The 17,990-nt window shown below is 39.8% G+C and overlaps 1 protein-coding gene across 17 annotated transcripts in view; it reads left to right on the top strand.

Annotated features, from left to right (window-relative positions):
- LOC103156572 (pleckstrin homology domain-containing family A member 7-like) overlaps positions 1 to 17,990 on the top strand; it is a 152,466-nt gene that overhangs the window by 130,508 nt on the left and 3,968 nt on the right. For 11 of the 17 annotated variants that reach the window (XM_016664448.1, XM_016664446.1, XM_016664454.1 and 8 more), the window contains 15 exons: positions 5 to 58; positions 320 to 403; positions 2,978 to 3,043; positions 4,519 to 4,599; positions 5,752 to 5,901; positions 6,832 to 6,933; positions 7,163 to 7,274; positions 8,260 to 8,381; positions 8,471 to 8,665; positions 8,784 to 8,880; positions 9,742 to 9,833; positions 10,856 to 11,104; positions 16,082 to 16,255; positions 16,910 to 17,043; positions 17,134 to 17,267. In XM_016664448.1, coding sequence (XP_016519934.1) covers positions 5 to 58; positions 320 to 403; positions 2,978 to 3,043; positions 4,519 to 4,599; positions 5,752 to 5,901; positions 6,832 to 6,933; positions 7,163 to 7,274; positions 8,260 to 8,381; positions 8,471 to 8,665; positions 8,784 to 8,880; positions 9,742 to 9,833; positions 10,856 to 11,104; positions 16,082 to 16,255; positions 16,910 to 17,043; positions 17,134 to 17,267 — 1,846 coding nt within the window. The remainder of the gene's footprint in view (positions 1 to 4; positions 59 to 319; positions 404 to 2,977; positions 3,044 to 4,518; positions 4,600 to 5,751; positions 5,902 to 6,831; positions 6,934 to 7,162; positions 7,275 to 8,259; positions 8,382 to 8,470; positions 8,666 to 8,783; positions 8,881 to 9,741; positions 9,834 to 10,855; positions 11,105 to 16,081; positions 16,256 to 16,909; positions 17,044 to 17,133; positions 17,268 to 17,990) is intronic. The other 6 variants (XM_016664451.1, XM_016664459.1, XM_016664455.1 and 3 more) reach the window with 3 other exon arrangements.

Below are 17,990 nucleotides of genomic sequence, written 5' to 3' on the forward strand. Positions count from 1 at the left end.
CCAGGCCGATGACACGTACATGCAGCTGAAGAAGGACCTGGAATATCTGGACCTAAAGGTGAGAAAACAAATTGCACAGTTCAGTCTGTTGTATTTTCTCTGATTTGAAAAGCCTCACACTCAGACTAACACGCCGGTCTCTGTTACTGACTGCACCCTTCTGTTCTACGCCCGACCCTGAACGGTTGACCCAAAACATTCCATCTGTAGCTCCAGATTATTTAAGAGTGGTGTTCCTCCCAATCGCTTGACCTGCTGTTAGAAGCGGCCGCCATATTGTGACTGCGGCTCTTGTGTCTCTGTGATTTCTGACTCCCAGATCAGAGCTCTAGAGCCGCTGATCCTCGCAGTTCACAGTTTACTACTGCACTGCACTGCTGGGCCACTCAGGCCTTTAATGAACGTAAGCTCTATTTGTATGTAGCTACGTGTCTCTGTGTCCGGTAAATGTTCTCCAACGTAGCGTGTGTGTGTGTGTGTGTGTGTGTGTGTGTGTGTGTGTGTGTGTGTGTGTGTGTGTGTGTGNGTGTGTGTGTGTGTGTGTGTGTGTGTGTGTGTGTGTGTGTCTCTGCTTGTGCATGTTTGTGCCGTGGCGAGAGCAGGGAGGTTTCTGTGTTGTGCTCTATAGTAAGACCATCCCATCGCTTTGCAGCGCTGCATTCACAGCTCAGACAGCATCGTGACTCCATACCTCCCCTCCACTGTGTGGCGATGTTGGCCAGGCTGTTGAGTACTGGGCATGGGATGGCTCGGCAGTGCATGTGTTGTGGCTGTGGCTGTGACCCGGTGGTTGAAAAGCCAGCTGCTTCTACCATCGCCTCTGAAACGCTGCACCTCCCTCACACATTGTTTTAATCCTCGACTAAATAAAAATGGATCTGTCATAGATTTTTGGCAATAACCTAATTGTTAAAACTGATATTTACAAGTAGGTTCAATTTATTTTTTAATGTGTGGTTCTGTTGAGAGGTTACGAGCTGTTACTATCTTACTTGCACTTACGTGAAGATGTTTACATTGCCATAACAGTAAGTAGCAAAAAAATTGCTTTTATTTTGAGCAGAAAACCAACAAGAAGTGAGTGTACTTCTGCTAAATAAAGTAGTAGTTTTCTAGAATGTTACACAAACTCTTAAATAATTTTGCTATCCAATTATTAATCGAAAAAATAGCGCTGTATTGACAAGTTGAGTGGAAAGAGCGAGGATCTTCACATTGCTGCATCATTTGCTACACATGATCAAACGTTCACTAAAGGAACGATGCTTTAGTGTCACATAAAAAAACTGTTTATTTTATGTTAAAAAGGGAATTGAATTCTATATTTATTTGCATTTTGTAATGCATTTCTAATATTGCATAAAAATCACTTAGATGGTAAGTGAAACATCAGCAGAATGTGCCAACTTTTTTACCCAATTAATCAATTAATCATCAGAATAAATCAATAAAATAATCAATTAATAAAATAATCATTTGTAGCCCTACTACATTATGTTCAAAGAGGCGATGCTTTCTCCAGACAACCCTTGCAAACAAGTTAAACTTGTTCCGATTTTTTTTTACTTCAAACTTCATATTATATTTGAGACCTGTAGTTTCAAGTTTCTTGCAATTTTCCTGGCCATTACCCCATCTGACACTGGCCTGAGTCCACTGACACCTCCACTCCGGAAAAGATTGGCAGCTGTCTTAAATGTTTTCCATTTGTAAATAGTTTTTTCCCTTTGTAAAATATTGGGTTTCAGATTGTTTGGAAATGGCCTTAAAACCGCTCCCAGACTGATGGACAGCCACAGTTGCAGGACGTCGCAGATGCCTCCTTCTTGGCATTTTAATAACACCCTCCTGTTTGCTATACTGCAACAATCGCCCCAACTTCCTGCTTTAATAGTCGGGCTGAAATGATTAATTGGATTAATCGTGATGAATCGATTATTGAAATAATCCTCAACTAATTTAATAATCGATTAATCGCTAACTGGAGTATACAAAAAAAGACAAATTGTTGAAAGAACAACTTATTAAGAGCAGTAATTAAGCCAAAAATGTACAAAATATAAACATTTTGCATTTAAACTAAAAAAAAGCTTTGTGAATATGTTCAACATAAATACCTCTAGTGGCATGGTTTTAGCTTCACTTGTTTCAAATGCTGTAAAATAATAAAGAATTTAACACCTTTTGCTGTCCAATTATTAATTGTGACATTAAGTTAATCAGAAAGGGTTGAGTTTTTCACATGTTGATGTTAGAAGCAGCAGAGGCACTGATGGTCCAGTGTATGCTAAAGAAATGCTGTTGTTAAAATTTAGATAATAAAATGTCTATTTTCTTATTTAAAAAATTAATTATATCTTTATTTTAATCTTTTAATGTATTTCTGATTTTGTATAGAAAAGGCTTTTGAGTGGTTACGTTGAAAAATCTGCAGAATATGTCAAATTTTTAAACCGATTAATCGTCCAAATAATCGATTAATCGATAACAAAAAAAGTGTTAATTGCATTTAATTTGCTGATGATGCACTTATCTGCTGCGTCTTTCATTTTCCCCTCTAATAGAAGCATCAGTGGAGGCCTGTCATTATTAACTGCTCAAAAGCTTTCAACAGAGCCTCACTTCAGAAATCCAACCTGTCCCTTTAAATGAGCCCTCACCTGTGTTCTCAAACGTTCTCCTGTTAGACGGATGAATAATCTGAAGGCAACAAAGGTTTTACAGGCAAGTGAATTTTGTGCAGAGCTTCAAAGTGTCCATAGCCACCGTGTCGTTCATGACCAGACGTCGCTCACCTTGTTCATGTTCACAAGGACAAGTGAATGTCAACGACAGTCTTCCCCTGGCTTGTGGTAGTCTACAGCTGCTCCCAGTGTTCTGCGCTTCCCTTTGTCTCGGCGCTAATGTAGCGAGGAGCCAGACGCCTCGCCTCAGCAAACAGCTAACATCTGGGTCTGTTTACGTTGAAATGTTGCAGGTAGCTGGAAGTCAGGTGCTGAAGGAGGCGGGGAAGCCTGTCAAGGTTGCAGAAAGCGATGTGGATGTGAGTATGACGATCCATACGCTGGAGCCATTTTAACCGCATAAATAATCTGATTGAAATCCTCTTTAGACAGGTTGTCAGTTTATTGAATTTCTCCACCAACATTTATGGATTTCCAATAGAATTAGAACAGAATTTATTTTCTCTTCTTCCTTCCTTCTTTCCTTCCTTCCTTGTGGTTTTTACAGTTATTTAAAGCCCAGCCTTGTTAGAAATCTCTGCTGTGAATTCCTACTGACCTTCTGGATCTAAACTGTGGAACTGAATCAAAGGACTGATGTCTTTGTGAATTTAAAAAGAGGTTAAAACATGGAATTTGCAGATTAATTATTTATTGGAGCTATGAATACTTCTGGTTAGACATTAGAAGGTAACTAAGTAAAGTGATTTAATGTGATGTGTCTGTAAGTCTAATAAAACATTAAAATAACAGGTCTGATATTCAACAGAGGGCTTCTGGTAAAAAAACTAACCTCTTTGATAGAGAACAAGGACAGTGCCTTGAAATGATGGTTTTGTTTACATCGTGGTCTTTTTCTAAAAAGCAGTAAACGCAGCACTTTGCCCTCCTTCCTCTGCTGCCCATAAACAAGCGGAGATTGAAAGCTGTTGAAAACAACTCAGTTCACTCAGAGTCAGAAGTAACGAACGGCAGTACAGCTGTCCTCACTAAACCTACTTAAGATGATTTATTTTAGAAATGTTCAATATTTTAAGAAATGTATGTTTTTTTATGTTAAATTATTTATTCAAGCTAAAAATATTCAACAGATTTTCCCTCTACTCTACTGTACTGATGTTCGGTCAAGCAGAAAGAGTTTTTCGCATGTTGCAGATGCATCCTTTCCTACAAATGATCTAAAAGAATTCTAATTGGTTTTTATTTTCTGATTTTAAAAAAAGGAATGTATTTGTTCATAAGCAACATGAAGAGGACTCTATTCATCTTTGACTCGGATAATCCAAACAATTTCCCAAACCTTACTTACACTGTTTATGAAAGTTCACGTGAAAGAATTCCCATTATACAACTATACCCCAAGAACGGGGGTCACCATGGAGACCACGTGACAATGTGTCAGATTGATGACATGACCTCAGATCAAGCTCAATTGAAGATAGCGTTTATTGTTTAGCTGCATTAAAACTTCCATCAAAAGATGGTTTGTTTGAGCCGGTTCTTGTAAAGTGAACATTTCTAACACACCTGCACCAGACAGGTGGCGTTACGACGCAGTAAATATTCACTAATCCACCCATTTCACCCATTAAAAGCGGCTCTTGCGGATCACCGTTGACGCCCTGACCCTCTGTTCTGTATGCAGTCAGCGCAGCTGCAGACACACGGCTTTAATTAAGTAAGAGGGCCACTTCATTATCAGAGGTCGACGCGCAGACACTCTGATTAGCCCTTGAGAGCGACTTCATCTGGGTAAGCACCGCATGCCCACCCAGCTCTGCTTCTCCCCCTGCAGGTGAAGTTGAGTCGGTTATGTGAGCAGGACAAGATTCTGAAGGAGCTGGAGGCGAGGATCAGCTCCCTGAAGAACGACAAGGTAACCCGTCTCTGGAACGCAACCCCACGATTACGCTGGTAAAAAAAAATACAGAAGAAAGTAGAGGTTTTTTTTCTCTAAATAATGATTTTTTTAAGGTTGTTTTGGCTTTAGTGGCCTTTATTTGATAGTGAATTGACAGGAAAGTGGGTAATGAGAGAGAGAAGACATGTGGCAAAGGTCACCAGGCTGGGAATCAAACCTGCAACAGGAAGGACTAAGGCCTCTTTATGTGGGTTATGCTTAACCCCTCCGCCACAACAGCACCCCTAGATAATTATTTTTTTCCGGTAAAAGGAAGGAAAGCAGCACCAATGTCCAAGAATCATCAAACTTTATTTGGTTTTTATTATTAAATGCCATAAATTAGTCTGAGGAGATTGAATAAGTGACGTTCTGGTGAGATGTTGCCTGAGTCGGGATGTTTCGTGGTGAAATGCTGCCCTCTAGAGGCGGTTTTAACTCATCACAGTCCAGCTTCTCAACATGTCTCAATCCAACCCTCTGTTAGTAGAACAATGCTCTCCTCAACTCAAATTAGTTTTAAAGAAATGTAAAATATATATATATTCCCTATAGATTTATTTCTACTATCTCTCTTTTTTGTTTAATTAAACAATGTGAACTATAATAATTTATTATTTGCATGTTTTCAAATAACAAAATGAGCTGCAGACGACTACAGATGAAGGCAACTGCTCCATCAGCCTTTACTTATCCAAAAACAGAATAAATGTCTTTTCTTTTGAGAACTGATGTGTGTAAAGTGTGAAGGTGGACATTTAAATGTCCCCCTATGAAAGCTTATAAAAGACACAAGACATGGGCTGCACCAGTATTAAATCATATCAGCCTCATTGAATAAATTAATATTATCAGTCCAACAGTAAAATATTTATCTTTGTCCATCAGGATATCTTTGTTCTTTTTCAGCAACTTTAGATTATTTAGATTACTTAAAAAACTTTAAGTATTTTTTCCTCCCACTCTCCTTTGCTGTTCTTTTTTGTTGTTTGTCTTTTTGGTTTAGCTAATTGGTTATTTTGCAGATCAATGCTTCTGTTTGCTCGTCTGTAATGTTTTGTATGCTTTATTGGTGAATAAAACAACCGATAAAATAACTTGCACTGGCCAACCTTTCACCCGTTGCAGGACAAGTTGGAGAGAGTGCTTGACGTGTCTCACCAGCAGATGGAGCAGTACCAGGAGCAGCCAGCTCACGTCCACAAGATCGCCTACCAGCAGAGGCTGCTGCAGGAGGACCTGGTGACCATCAGGGCCCAGATCTCCCGCGTCTCAACGGTATTCATGTCTGCTGTGTCTGTCACCGTCGACTGATAGTGCTAGACTTGGTGGAAATGGTCATATTTAATTTTAGGGATGAAACGATTAATCAGATTAATCATGATTAATTACAATTAGTTGGATTAATTGAGATTAATCATGATTAATCATGATTGTTAGTCGGATTAATCGTCATCTAATTTGGTAATTAATCGTTACTTGGAGTATCCAGACTCAACACTGGGCAATTTTCTGAAAGCACAATGTTCTCAGAGCAATTAATTAAGACAAAACCGTACAAAAAAATTTACATATACATTTAAGATGTATAAAAAAAAACCTTCTTTGTAAATGTGTTCTACCCCAAACTCCTGAAGTGTCATAATTTTAGTTTCACCTGGTCCAAATTCTGCAAAAATAATCTCCTATTAAGTGCTTATTATTATCCAAATATTATAAAAGCCAATCATCAGATCAGCCTACGCTGAAGTGATGTGAAGTGAAGCAGGTCTGAACTTTTCTAATGTTGATGTTGGGTTTTTTGCTGTAGATTCAGCCTTTACTACAAATGATTAAGTGTTTACTAAAGAAGTGCTGTTATTGCATTTTAGATTAATAATTTTCTAATTTAAAAAAGGAATTGAATTATTTTTTCATTTGCATCCTTTAATGCATTTCTAATATTGCGTAAAAAAGCTTAAATAAAAAATCTGCAGGGTGTGCCAATTTGTTTTATCTGATTAATCGATTACTTGTCATAATAATCAATAGATTAATCGGTAGCTAAGATAACTTAGTTGCATCCCTATTTCCTTTATACATTTATATGTTAGTAGGTAAAAAAAAATAATATTTTAACTGAAATATTTTAGTTTGTGCACACAAATCTTGCTTCAAATGCTACCAAATGGTTTCAGAGTGTGTGTGTGTGTGTTTGGGTTTTTGCAGGAAATGGCGCGTGCGTGGGAGGAGTACAACCGACTGGAGCAATCAGTGGAGCTGCTAAGGCTGGCACTGCAGGCACACATGGCCCACAACGACACGTCTCAGGTGGGACTTCCTTCTGCCCTTTAAAAAATAAAACCCTCAGCATGTCAGCAGTTCTGAATGTTGCTTCTCCACAACCTTAAAAATGAACAAAAGTTCAAACCACAATACACTGTCTTCAGTTGAATGGCAAAAACAGAGCTTCCACACATTTTAAAAAATAAATAAATAAAAGGTGAAATAAGTAAAAAAAAAAAACATTCTGTGTGTGTTTGCATGTGTTGAAATACAGCAGGAAAAGGCCGAACTGAAGCGGGAGCTGTGGAGGATCGAGGATGTCATGGGTGGTCTTAGCACCAGCAAAGCCAACTACAAGATAACTGTGGACTCTATTCAGAATCCAGGTGAAAATCAGTCTGTTTGCAGACGACATTGTGGTCACTAATGAAAGCTTCTCTAATATTGTGTAGCCCTATTCCTTTCTTTGAGTCCTCTGGTCCTCCTAGAAACTTAGGTCTTAGTTCGGTTGAAGGGAAGTCTGGTGCGGTTAGAATGCTTATGTGAAAGCCAAGCAGATCAGACACTGCTTCAAAAGCAGGAAGTAGACTATAGCGTAAGGCATTTTGGGTAAATACAACCAAAACAAACATAAGTCATGTGATAGCAGGAGATATGGCTCATGGTCTTTTGCCAAAGACAAAAGAGAAATCTTACAGCCACTAAGATCGAACTGTACTCCATTTTTGTTTAGATTTTATGAAGAAGGAAGATGTGCTTAGGTACATATTTTATGCTACAAATTCAATTGTAGACGTTTGTTTTTCTTAAATCTTAATGATTTGTTTTGTAATGTCTGCCTCTTGGTGCAGTTTTTGGATTTTCTGGTTCTGATTGCTTATTTTTCATCGGATGATTACTTTGATAAGACGTAAACCGACCGTCTGTGATTGGCTGGTCATGTGGTTGATTTTCATACATCTTAAGTTGTGAACACAATTGTTTAAGCATTAAAAACGTAAAGTGCATGTGAGAAACATGCAAAGTATGTCTTTCGGATGTTTTTGCACGTTTTTTGGCCCTCCTGGCATTCCATACCTGAGGAGCATGAGAGTCAGTGTGGAGTGACAGTAAATTAGAGTTTAATACATATTGAGCAAACTTCTGTGAGATTCAGATGCACACACCACAAATTATTGTTTGCTAACATAGATGTATGCGATCACGTCAGTCTCACTGCCCAGTCATATTTGGTTTTTTGAGCAAAACTGGCGGAAAAGTGAGGGTGTATGATACATGAAATTAGCCTCTTTTAATTTAGCGTAGCATAAAAAAGCCATTTTCATCCCACCTTTGTCTAAGCATACAGCCTTCTGTGTTGACACGCCTCAGCAGACAGGAGATTAGTGCCTTCGGTGTCGGACCAGGCGGTGCCTTCTGGCGGCACGGAGGTCCAGCCTCCCCCCCGCAGCTCCATCTCCCACACTTTGCCTCACAGCACCGTGCCAAAGTGGGTGAGTGTCCTTCCTCGCCCCTTGCAAACAGAATACACCACAAACCTCCTCCGCGTGTCTGTAACCGTCCTGATCCGACCACCGTACAGGCAGAGGACGACGCCCCGCCCAGGCCGCCACTGCCTCGTCTCTATGACTACGAGGAGACGCCCCCTGTGGTGCCCCCGCTCCCCAAGGAGGCCTCAGTCATCCGCCACACATCGGTGCGAGGGCTCAAACGCCAGTCGGACGAGAGGAAGCGGGACAGGGAGGGCGGCCAGTACATTGCCAATGGAGACTGTAAGGTATCGTCATTCATTTCTCCTGAAGTGGGGAGCCTTCTACACGTAGATACGATACAGTTAATCTGTGTAGGGTGATAAAAATGTTAGCATCTCAGCCCGTCTTTGATTTCTGTTTCAGACTGATTTGAGGTCATACCTGAGCGAACCAGAGCTGCCAGGAAGCAGCCAGCCAATCACAGCGTCTGAAGCCGACTACCGGTATTACCCAGGCAAAGGTAACATGAGTCACCTTGGAGCAGAAACGACCCAAAGTCTTAATCACTACAAGCAAGAAAAACAACACTTTGACATGTTTTTGAGTGTTTAAGTAGGTGTTATGTCTACATGGAAGAGAAAATGTTCAACAGTATTGGCCATCTCTTAGGCCTAGTCCGAACACACTCGGATATCTGGGAAAATGAACACATTGTTATGCATTTTTGCCTTTCATCCAAACGGAAACTCAGTTTAATATCTCTCAAAATAAAAAGAGGAGATTTGAGGAAACTCTGTATTTGTGTTTGCATCTATACATGGAAAAACTGAGAGTTAGGGTCCCGCACATTACAGTCTTCAACACAACTCCAGTCGGCATCATCTTGTGTTTTACTAACTTTACATTCAAATATGTTATTTAAAAGCTGGTCAACCTACATATCTGTTGACACAATTAAACGTCCTGGAGCCATGTTTCACTCCTAACAGGAAGAAGAAATCTAATGGCTGACAGGTTTTAGCTTTGTGCTACACTGCCCCCTATGGGTTTGGCATGTTTAAAACTCAGGGGCGGATTTGTACGCGTTCATGTAGATGAAAACCTTTCTGAAAACGATCCCACATGTACAACATTATTTTTTTAAACGATGTGGTGGAGATATTCATTTTTATAAAGACACAGCTACATGTGAACAAATTGTCCTTAAAGGAAAAGTCTTATGTCTAATGTTTTAAAATGTAAGTATTATTTTTTGAGGGAGGATTATTGGTGGCTTATAACTGCAAAGTGGAAGGACAATTATAAATGTTTTTCCTTTTTTTTTACTTTCTAAAAATAAAGCTGAACTAAACCCATGACTGTTGGTTCTGTCGTCAACTAGGTTTGTTAGGAACCACGTCTCGGCTGGACCAGTCCAACTCCATCTCATCCTACGTCACCTTGAGGAGGGCTCCCGGCAGCGCCGCACCAAAGGTCAGTTTGTTACGACACATGTGGAAAACAAGACGTGAACAGACTTATGTCAGTGTTAGAAGTGGACCCACTCCAAAATTTCTCAACTAAGACAAAACTTGGACGGGAAAAGCAGAAGATCTGACAATTAGAAAGCCAAGAGTTTACAGATGGGGGTTGGATGGCAAAACCACATAAAACAGAGTTAAAACCATGCAAACTAAGTTACCTAAGTTTGCTAAAAAAATATGCAATTCCTAATTTTCACAGATTGTTTCCTTAACTTTCAGCCATTTGATGGAAATCTGCCGGGCTGTATTTAAAAGCATATGGGCCCCTGGGCTGCAGTCACTTTAGGTTCCCTATTTGCCCCCCCAAAAAATATTTTACTCAAGCAAATAACCAAAACACAAACAGAATGAAATTGTATTATTTTTATTGTTTAAATGGATTAGAAATGCCTCCACCTCCTCCCTGAGCTAATGTTACTGTCTGAAGAAACGAACCGCTACCAGCTAAAAACAACCAATCAGAGACAGGCGGAGGGTCTTAGCACGGTCACTCTACCTCATGTTCTCTGCTAAATGTGCTAGTGACAGAGAAACAACTTACAGGAAAACATTTTATCCGCCAGCATAGGAGGACATGCTAACTAGCCTTAGCATTCATGGCTAGCTGCAGAGCAATAGAGATCAAAGGGGGGAGAAAAAAAGGGCAGCACCACAAAAAGGGTGAGTGGCAGCACTAAGACCCGCCTCCTGCCTCTGATTGGTTGTTTCCAGTTAGCACTGGGAGAATGAGGTGAGTTAAATGTTTTTCACAGGTTATTTGTCTCATAATAACCAACTAGGTTATTATGAGTTGTCACCTCATAATTGTCACCTGTTACAACATGGTGACAGCTTTAACAAAACATATTTTTTTTTAGAAGTCGCATACTGCAGCTTTAAGTCTTAAAGTATGGAACTTTGAAATTCAACGTTTTTAGGAAGATTTCCCATTTCTCACCCTGCCCCCTCTCTCCTCCACCGTTGTCTCCTCAGGACCGACCTAAAAGCGCCTTTGAGCGTCTGTCGTCCCCCACGGAGGGCGGCCCGCCCCTCAGCAGCCAAACCCGAGGCCGGATGACCGCCGAGGAGCAGCTGGAGCGCATGAAGCGCCACCAGAGGGCGCTGGTCCGCGAGCGCAAGAGGAACCTGAGCCACGGCGAGCGCTCCGGCGGCGCGGGCCCAGTGGCATCAGGCTCTCAGCGCTCGTCGTCGGCGTCATCCCGACTGCCCTCCAGCCCCTCCGTACGTTACCCCTCCCTGCAGCGCAACAGCAGCAGCAGACACACGGAGCACCGGCTCCACCCTCAGTGCTGCTACAGCACTCTGCAGCCTCCAGCCACATAACAACCTAACAGGGATGCTAACGACTTAGCGCTCTTCCTTGGTAGCAGCTCACACTAACAAGCCAACTTGCTTTGGTTAATGCTTTATAAACGCCGGGAGACAAATCGATGTGTGGGAAACGCTCAGCGACGGACAGAGCCGCTCCGTTTAGTTTTTTTTTTTTTTTTTTTTTTTTAAGCTTCAGGGGTTTAAGATAGCTAAAATACCACTGCCCCCCCGGCACCCACCTGTGGGACCTCACTGACGCAACTCTGAATGTAAACATAAAGAAGAGAAAGAAGCATTGCTTTAACTTCTTTTCTCCATTGTAATCACCAGAAAGTAGAGAGCCCATATATATATATATATATATACATATATATATATATATATATATATACACACACACATATAATGAGGAAAGATGCAACACTAGTGGCACAAATCATACGACGGCGTATTCGGGCCGTTGTAGATGGACAACAAAAAACGGACGAGTACATTTTCACCGAAAAAATCTTAGAAATTTTTACATTAATCTCTGAAGTTTTCTAGAAAAATTCGTGGGAATTTCTGGAGTTTGAAAAGTCCAAAAAAAATTGTTGTAAAAACTCAGAAAGTTGGAGATTAAAATTTTGAAATCAAACATTCTTGACTTTTGAAGCTTGGAAATTTCCAAGGTTTTTTTTTTTCTCAAAATTTTCTGACATTAATCTCAAAAATGTCTGTTTTTCCGAGCAAAGTTTTGACTTTTCAAACTCAGAAATTTCCAAGTTTCCTCGATAACATTTCTGAGTTTAATCTAGAAATTTCTGAGGGTTTTTTTTGGCCAAAGTTAACTCCTCTTTCTTTCCTCCTATTTACTACGGCCCCTGTACGCCGTCGTACAAATCATGATCGCACCTCCCTGCTTTCCTTTCCTTAAATCAAATCCAAGTGCCTTGGTTTGTTGACGATCATTTTTGCCTTTATCCCAAATGTCCGTCTTTAAGACTTCTCAGAGTGGTGTAGGAATGATGGAAGAGCCACCTGTAGGCCTTGTGTTACAAACTCACAGGTCGTAGTCATGGAAACACAGGAAAACTGCTGCATTTTAATCTAGAAACTGGATTAGCTTAAAGCTAACACATCCCCCTCTGGTTTTAATGTGGTATGCTAGCAATGCTAGCATGCTTTAACAGAATTAAATTACTCACACATTTTGGATAACATTAACCGCCAGGCTGGCACCATGGTTACAGACTAACAACCACCAAGTCTGCGGTGAATTGAGCAGAAATTGTTGGGCTTTGCAAAAGTATTCACGCCCTTCGAGCTTTTGCTTGTTTTGTCACATTACAACCGCAAACTTTACTGGTTTTATTGTGATTTTGTGTGACCAACCAACACAAAGTGGTGCATTGTTGTGAAGCGGACGTAAAAAAGGCTCAAGTAAAATCTGGAAAGTGTGGCCTATTTTTTTTGCAAAATAGTTCAAATTCATTTAGATTAGAATAAAAGCATGTTTTGAAATCAACGTTCATCTTTTCTAATTGAAACCGACAACAATACAGTTGCTTGAAAAAAGTGTATCTGACACCAACAAAGAAGAAATTAACATTTCAATTTTAGGTTTAGATCAAAAATATGAAATGGGAACACAGGCACCAGGGCTAGAATTTATTTTGATATTTAATTTTTTTTATTTTTTACTAATATTAAGGAAAAAAATATGGATTTTATCTTATTACTATCATTAAATAGTAATTACACAATCATTTTACATTTGGCTATATTTATCTAAAATATTACAATGTTCTTCATTACTAAAAACTAAATATTTTTCTTTTTTTTCATTTAAAAAAATCTTTAATTTCCCTCTGACTTCCCATAATGCACTGCTTTGCGTCGTTCTGTTACATAAAGGTTCCAATAAAACACGCTGAAGTTTCTTTTTGTAACATGTCAAAGGTGTGAAAACTTTTCTAAAGCTCTATAGTTTTTATTACTGTCACAATAAGCAATATATGATTTTTTTATGAGTTGTGCTGTTATTTTTTCACGTCTCTAATGATGTCACCAGAGTATATTTTATTGTGTGCTGTTCTCCACCAGCATTAAACGTTTTTACTTCATTTTGAGCTAACGGCCTAGTTCATACAGCCTTGTCCTGTGTGATGATCTCTTTGCTCATTTTTGTTGTTTGACTCCGTAACAAAAACAGCAACTCATTCCGAGGTTGGAAGCTCAGACTGGAGTTTCTTCAAGTGGCCTATACTGTGTTGTTTTATACATTATGAATATGTAGGACTGGTTTAAGGAGCTGGGCTGTTTTGCAATAATGAAATAAAGTGTCACATTTATTGGCACCCCTGGTAAACATGGGTAAAAATGTTACCGTAAAATAAACTCTAAATTTTTCTTCTTTTGTTTTTTTTTTGTTTTTTGCATTAGTGTTATCTTTCATTGAAAGATGCTAATGCTAAACAGAATTAGCATTAGCGGAATTATTGGTGGCATCCAGAGCAGTAACATAGGTCCCACTTTGAGCTCACGTCATGGCAAAATAAACTGTCATTTACGTGCAGTACTTAGCAGACCACCGGGGGGCGCCTGCGGTCCACAGTTTGAGAAAGACTGATCTAGAAAGAGGTTTTTTTTTTGTTTTTTGTTTTTTTTTAATCTCCTTTTTTTTAAAGACTTCAAATTCTAGCTTCCTGCTGGCCCCACAGTATGGCTGATTGTTTTTTCCCTCCACAAACACACTCTGGAACTTTTGTTGCTGACTGCCTCTCTGTTTGTGGAGCAATAAAACTTTTTTCTGACTTTACTCAAAAAACAATTATAGAAGCTAATTAAAATATATATATATATATATATATCCTTAAGAAGGAAAAAAAAATCTCAACATATTTTCCGCCAACTTAGAAAGTAAATAAGTAAAATTTGCACTAACAAAAAAGTTAGTTTGACATAATGTTACTGCAAAAAAGGAAAAAAAAAATTTTTTTTCTTTCCATGTTTACCAGAGCTGCCCATACGAGTGTGAGCAAGGAGTGGACAGCTCTGTCATGAAGAATCTGATTGGTTGGAGGTTGTAGTTTTAACCTGTGTGGAGATATTTGTCATTTTCATCCTGTCTTTTATTGCCCCACTGCTAATTCATGTTCAAAAGTAAAATACATTTATTGTGATGACGTCTAACTTTTATCAACAATTAGACCAAATACATTAACATTTGATTTCTAGAGAATTTGACAGATAAGTCAAAAAGGTATTGCAGCATTTAGACACTTTGGACACTCCTCATCATAGATCTCTAAGGCAAAGACTTTTAAAAAGTTACAGGTTTTGATCGTTTTGGCCCATGTGACAGAGTTTGGACTCTCCTATCTTGGGTTTGTTCCCTAGTGACACTGATGTCCACTCCTTGTTTGCTCAAAGTGTTTCCACCGTAAAATTTTCATCCCCCCGCCCCGCCCCAACACACTACGTCAGATCAAACAGAGCTAGATCCCTAACAGAGGTGACCTGCTGAGCGCCGTTTAATTCTGTGTAATTGAAGAAGCAACGACTCTTTTTCTCCTCTTTCTTTTCTATCATGTAGAGATTTGCACTTAATAAAGAGTTTCTTGCTTCTCAAGCTCCTCCTGCCTGTTTTCTTCTTAATCTGGTGGGGGGTTGGTGGTGGGTGTGTGCATGGTTTTCTCTCTCCTGTGTGTGTAAGTGTGTGTGTTTCCTGTTCCCGAACACATGGAAGGCATGGGATGCAGCGTTACTCTGAGCATGCAAGCGCTCCGACAGATCTGGCTCTGCAGGCTGCAGGAGTGGGAAGGATGCATGCATGGCTTTGATGCTCCTTGGATGATTCCTCACAAGTACCCCTCAGCAACACACAGACACACACACACACACACACACGTGTTAGCGCTCTTCGGTAGGTGTTCTTTGTGTGCGTTTGGACTAGCTGGACGAAACTAGGACGTATCTGTGTGCTGACTTCCTCCATTTGGTGTCTTTCAAACATCTTCTGATCCTGCAGGTGTGAGCTTCATTTCTGCTCCCTAAACCTTTACTACTGCATGTCAGCTTCCTTCAGCGCCTCAAAAACAAAATGTTACCAAGTATTTTTGGTCCAGCTCCAAGTTCAAATGTCTTTGTCCACTTGGATTAAAACAAAACTAACTTGCATGTAACTTTTCAGCAAGATATCGAACCTTTTTTAAGTCAATAAATCCTTAATATTGATGAAGACAGTAGTTCCGCAAGCAGATTATTTCACTTATAACGACAATTTTCCCATTTTATAAGTGAAGTAATGTGACAGTGGAACTAATACTTTTTATCCATATTAAGGACTTATTGACTTTAAATAAGCTCCTATATCTTTCTGAAAAGTTACTTGGGAGTTTTGCCTTATTTCAAGTTTACTAGGATATTCATACTGGAAACTAGACAAACATTGTGCTAAGATCTTGATTTTGCAGTGAAGTCATTTAAAACTTACTCAAACTGGTTTGGATTTCAATTTGAGTAATTAGGAGTTACCTTCTGTGAAATAAAGATACTTTTTTTGACAATTTGAGCATTTTTCTGCTTCAAAATGTTCTAAAGACATCTAATTTCACCAAAACTGATGTTTTTTTTTATTTTGTTTTTTTTAGCTCATTTAGTCTAATGAGTTAAAATTACGTTTCGTATCTGTACAAATTAAGACTACCAAACATTTGTTACCTTTATTGACATTTTTGTTCTTTCATGTAAAAAGCTTTATCTAATCAATTAAACCATTCTGAACGGCTTAAACCACCCAGAATTAAGCACATGAAGCTTTAAATAACGGAAGCTCAACATGTTTGTTTTTTCTTTTCTTAACTACAGTCCTGGTGGCTAACCTCGCCTCCTTCCCCTCTCCAGGTGTTCGACTGGCAGCAGGAGCGACCAGGAGCTGAAGGTCAGAGCGACGAAGGCCTGAATCTGGTCAGAGAGAGGGAGACGAGGGACTCTGATGAGTGGATGACGGTCACCGCCAGGCGCGTCCAGGAGGCTGACCTGGAGCCCCTGGACTACGACCTGGACATCAGCCGGGAGGTACAGGAGCAGGGCCAGGAGCAGACGCTTGGGGGGCCAGGCCCCCCAGTAGAAAATAACGGCACCAGTGTATTTTTGACTGCTTAGTTTTTCTCAATCTGACTGCCAGTTTAAACACAATCGCACAATTGTCCCCTAGGTGGAAATCAGTCGAGGACTCAGGGGGTTTATGTTGCATAAGCTGCCAAAACATTTAGTTAGTCTACAGTTTAATAAAACAGCAGGACACTGAAGTTGTTGGACTGAACATATTATTTGTTTAAAATTTGGATTTAAGATAATAAAAAAATGTCTGTGTTGTTACCGTTTATTAATACAGATTGTTCAAATAAAATAGAGAACAATTCCATGATTTTAAAAATTTGAATTTGTAAACATCGTCTTTTCTCTCTTCTTTTCAACTCCTCTGGGATTCAGGGTCGTAGTTCATGTATTATTACTTCAGCTTTTGAGGCGCTAATCGTAGCAAATGTCCGGAAAAAACAACAACAACAACAAAAAAAAAAACGTAAGAGCATGAACTCCTTCCAGGAGGAGAGAGAATAACTGCCCAGAATTGCAGTGACTCAACAAAAGTAATGATTAACAAACTTTTACAAAAATATCAAACCAGATCTAGTGCAGCATTTCTCTGTGTGTTCGGCAAACATGCAGCTGTCCAAACCGGACAAAGTTGTGATCCCGGAGCGCTACGTGGAGTCGGACCCGGAGGAGCCTCTGAGTCCAGAGGAGCTGGAGGAACGCGGCCGGCGCGCAGAACGCATCAAGAACCTTCTCACCAGGTCCAGGTATCCTCACCTCAGTCTGCAGGGAGAACCCCTCTAATCCAACATGGCTGCATTTCATTAAAACACCTTGTTGATTTCATCCCCATCCAGTGTCCGGAACATCCAGCCATCAGCATCGCTGGAATTCAACGAGCTGGACAACGCCATGGAGGAGCAGGAGAGGATCATGAGCGTCTCCTACGCGCTGGCCTCAGAGGCTTCACGCAAGAGTAAACTGGTCGCAGGTTGGTTAGTTAGTTAGTTAGTTAGTTAGTTAGTTAGTTAGTTAGTTAGTTAGTTAGTTAGTTACAAATACAAGTGTTTTAAAGGGGCAGTGTTATGTAGAAAAGGCTGTAGGTCATGTTATGTTCTGTCATCAAAAGGATACCTGGAGTGTTGTCTTGATTCTTTCACGCATGTTTAAAAAAATCTTTCAATCTCCATGGCAACCATTCAGCTGTGAAAAACGCCCTGGTGGACCAAGAGATTAGTTTATAAATATCAGTTGCAGAGTATTTTTAATGTGAATTTATGAACGTAAAGATGAAACATCCAAAGGCAGTAAAAACATTTTAGAACGTTTGGTCGCCTTTAGTATTCAAACGTTTTGAAAAATATGTTTGTTTGTTTTTTACATATTTGTTAAAGTGTCACTATAACAATCTGACAATATAACATGCCTCCTGTGCTCTTCCTGCCATCTGTGGAAATACACCACTCTATCAGAAACAACCAATCAGAGCCAGGGGGAGTGTCTTAGCACTGACAATCTGTTTGTGTATGTGCTGCACAACCCCCTTCCACCCTGCTGTGCTAATGGTGGAGAAAATAGCTAATCCAGGAAAACCGTTTGTCCTCCGTCATCAGTGCCTATGCTAACCTGCATTAGCATTGGAATTAGCTGCCCAAGCTCAGTATTTTATATTAACCATCAGGACATTGTGACAATTTAACCAAATATATTTTTA

Source organism: Poecilia formosa, unplaced genomic scaffold, assembly GCF_000485575.1.
Source record: "Poecilia formosa unplaced genomic scaffold, Poecilia_formosa-5.1.2 Scaffold487, whole genome shotgun sequence".
Taxonomy (NCBI): domain Eukaryota; kingdom Metazoa; phylum Chordata; class Actinopteri; order Cyprinodontiformes; family Poeciliidae; genus Poecilia; species Poecilia formosa.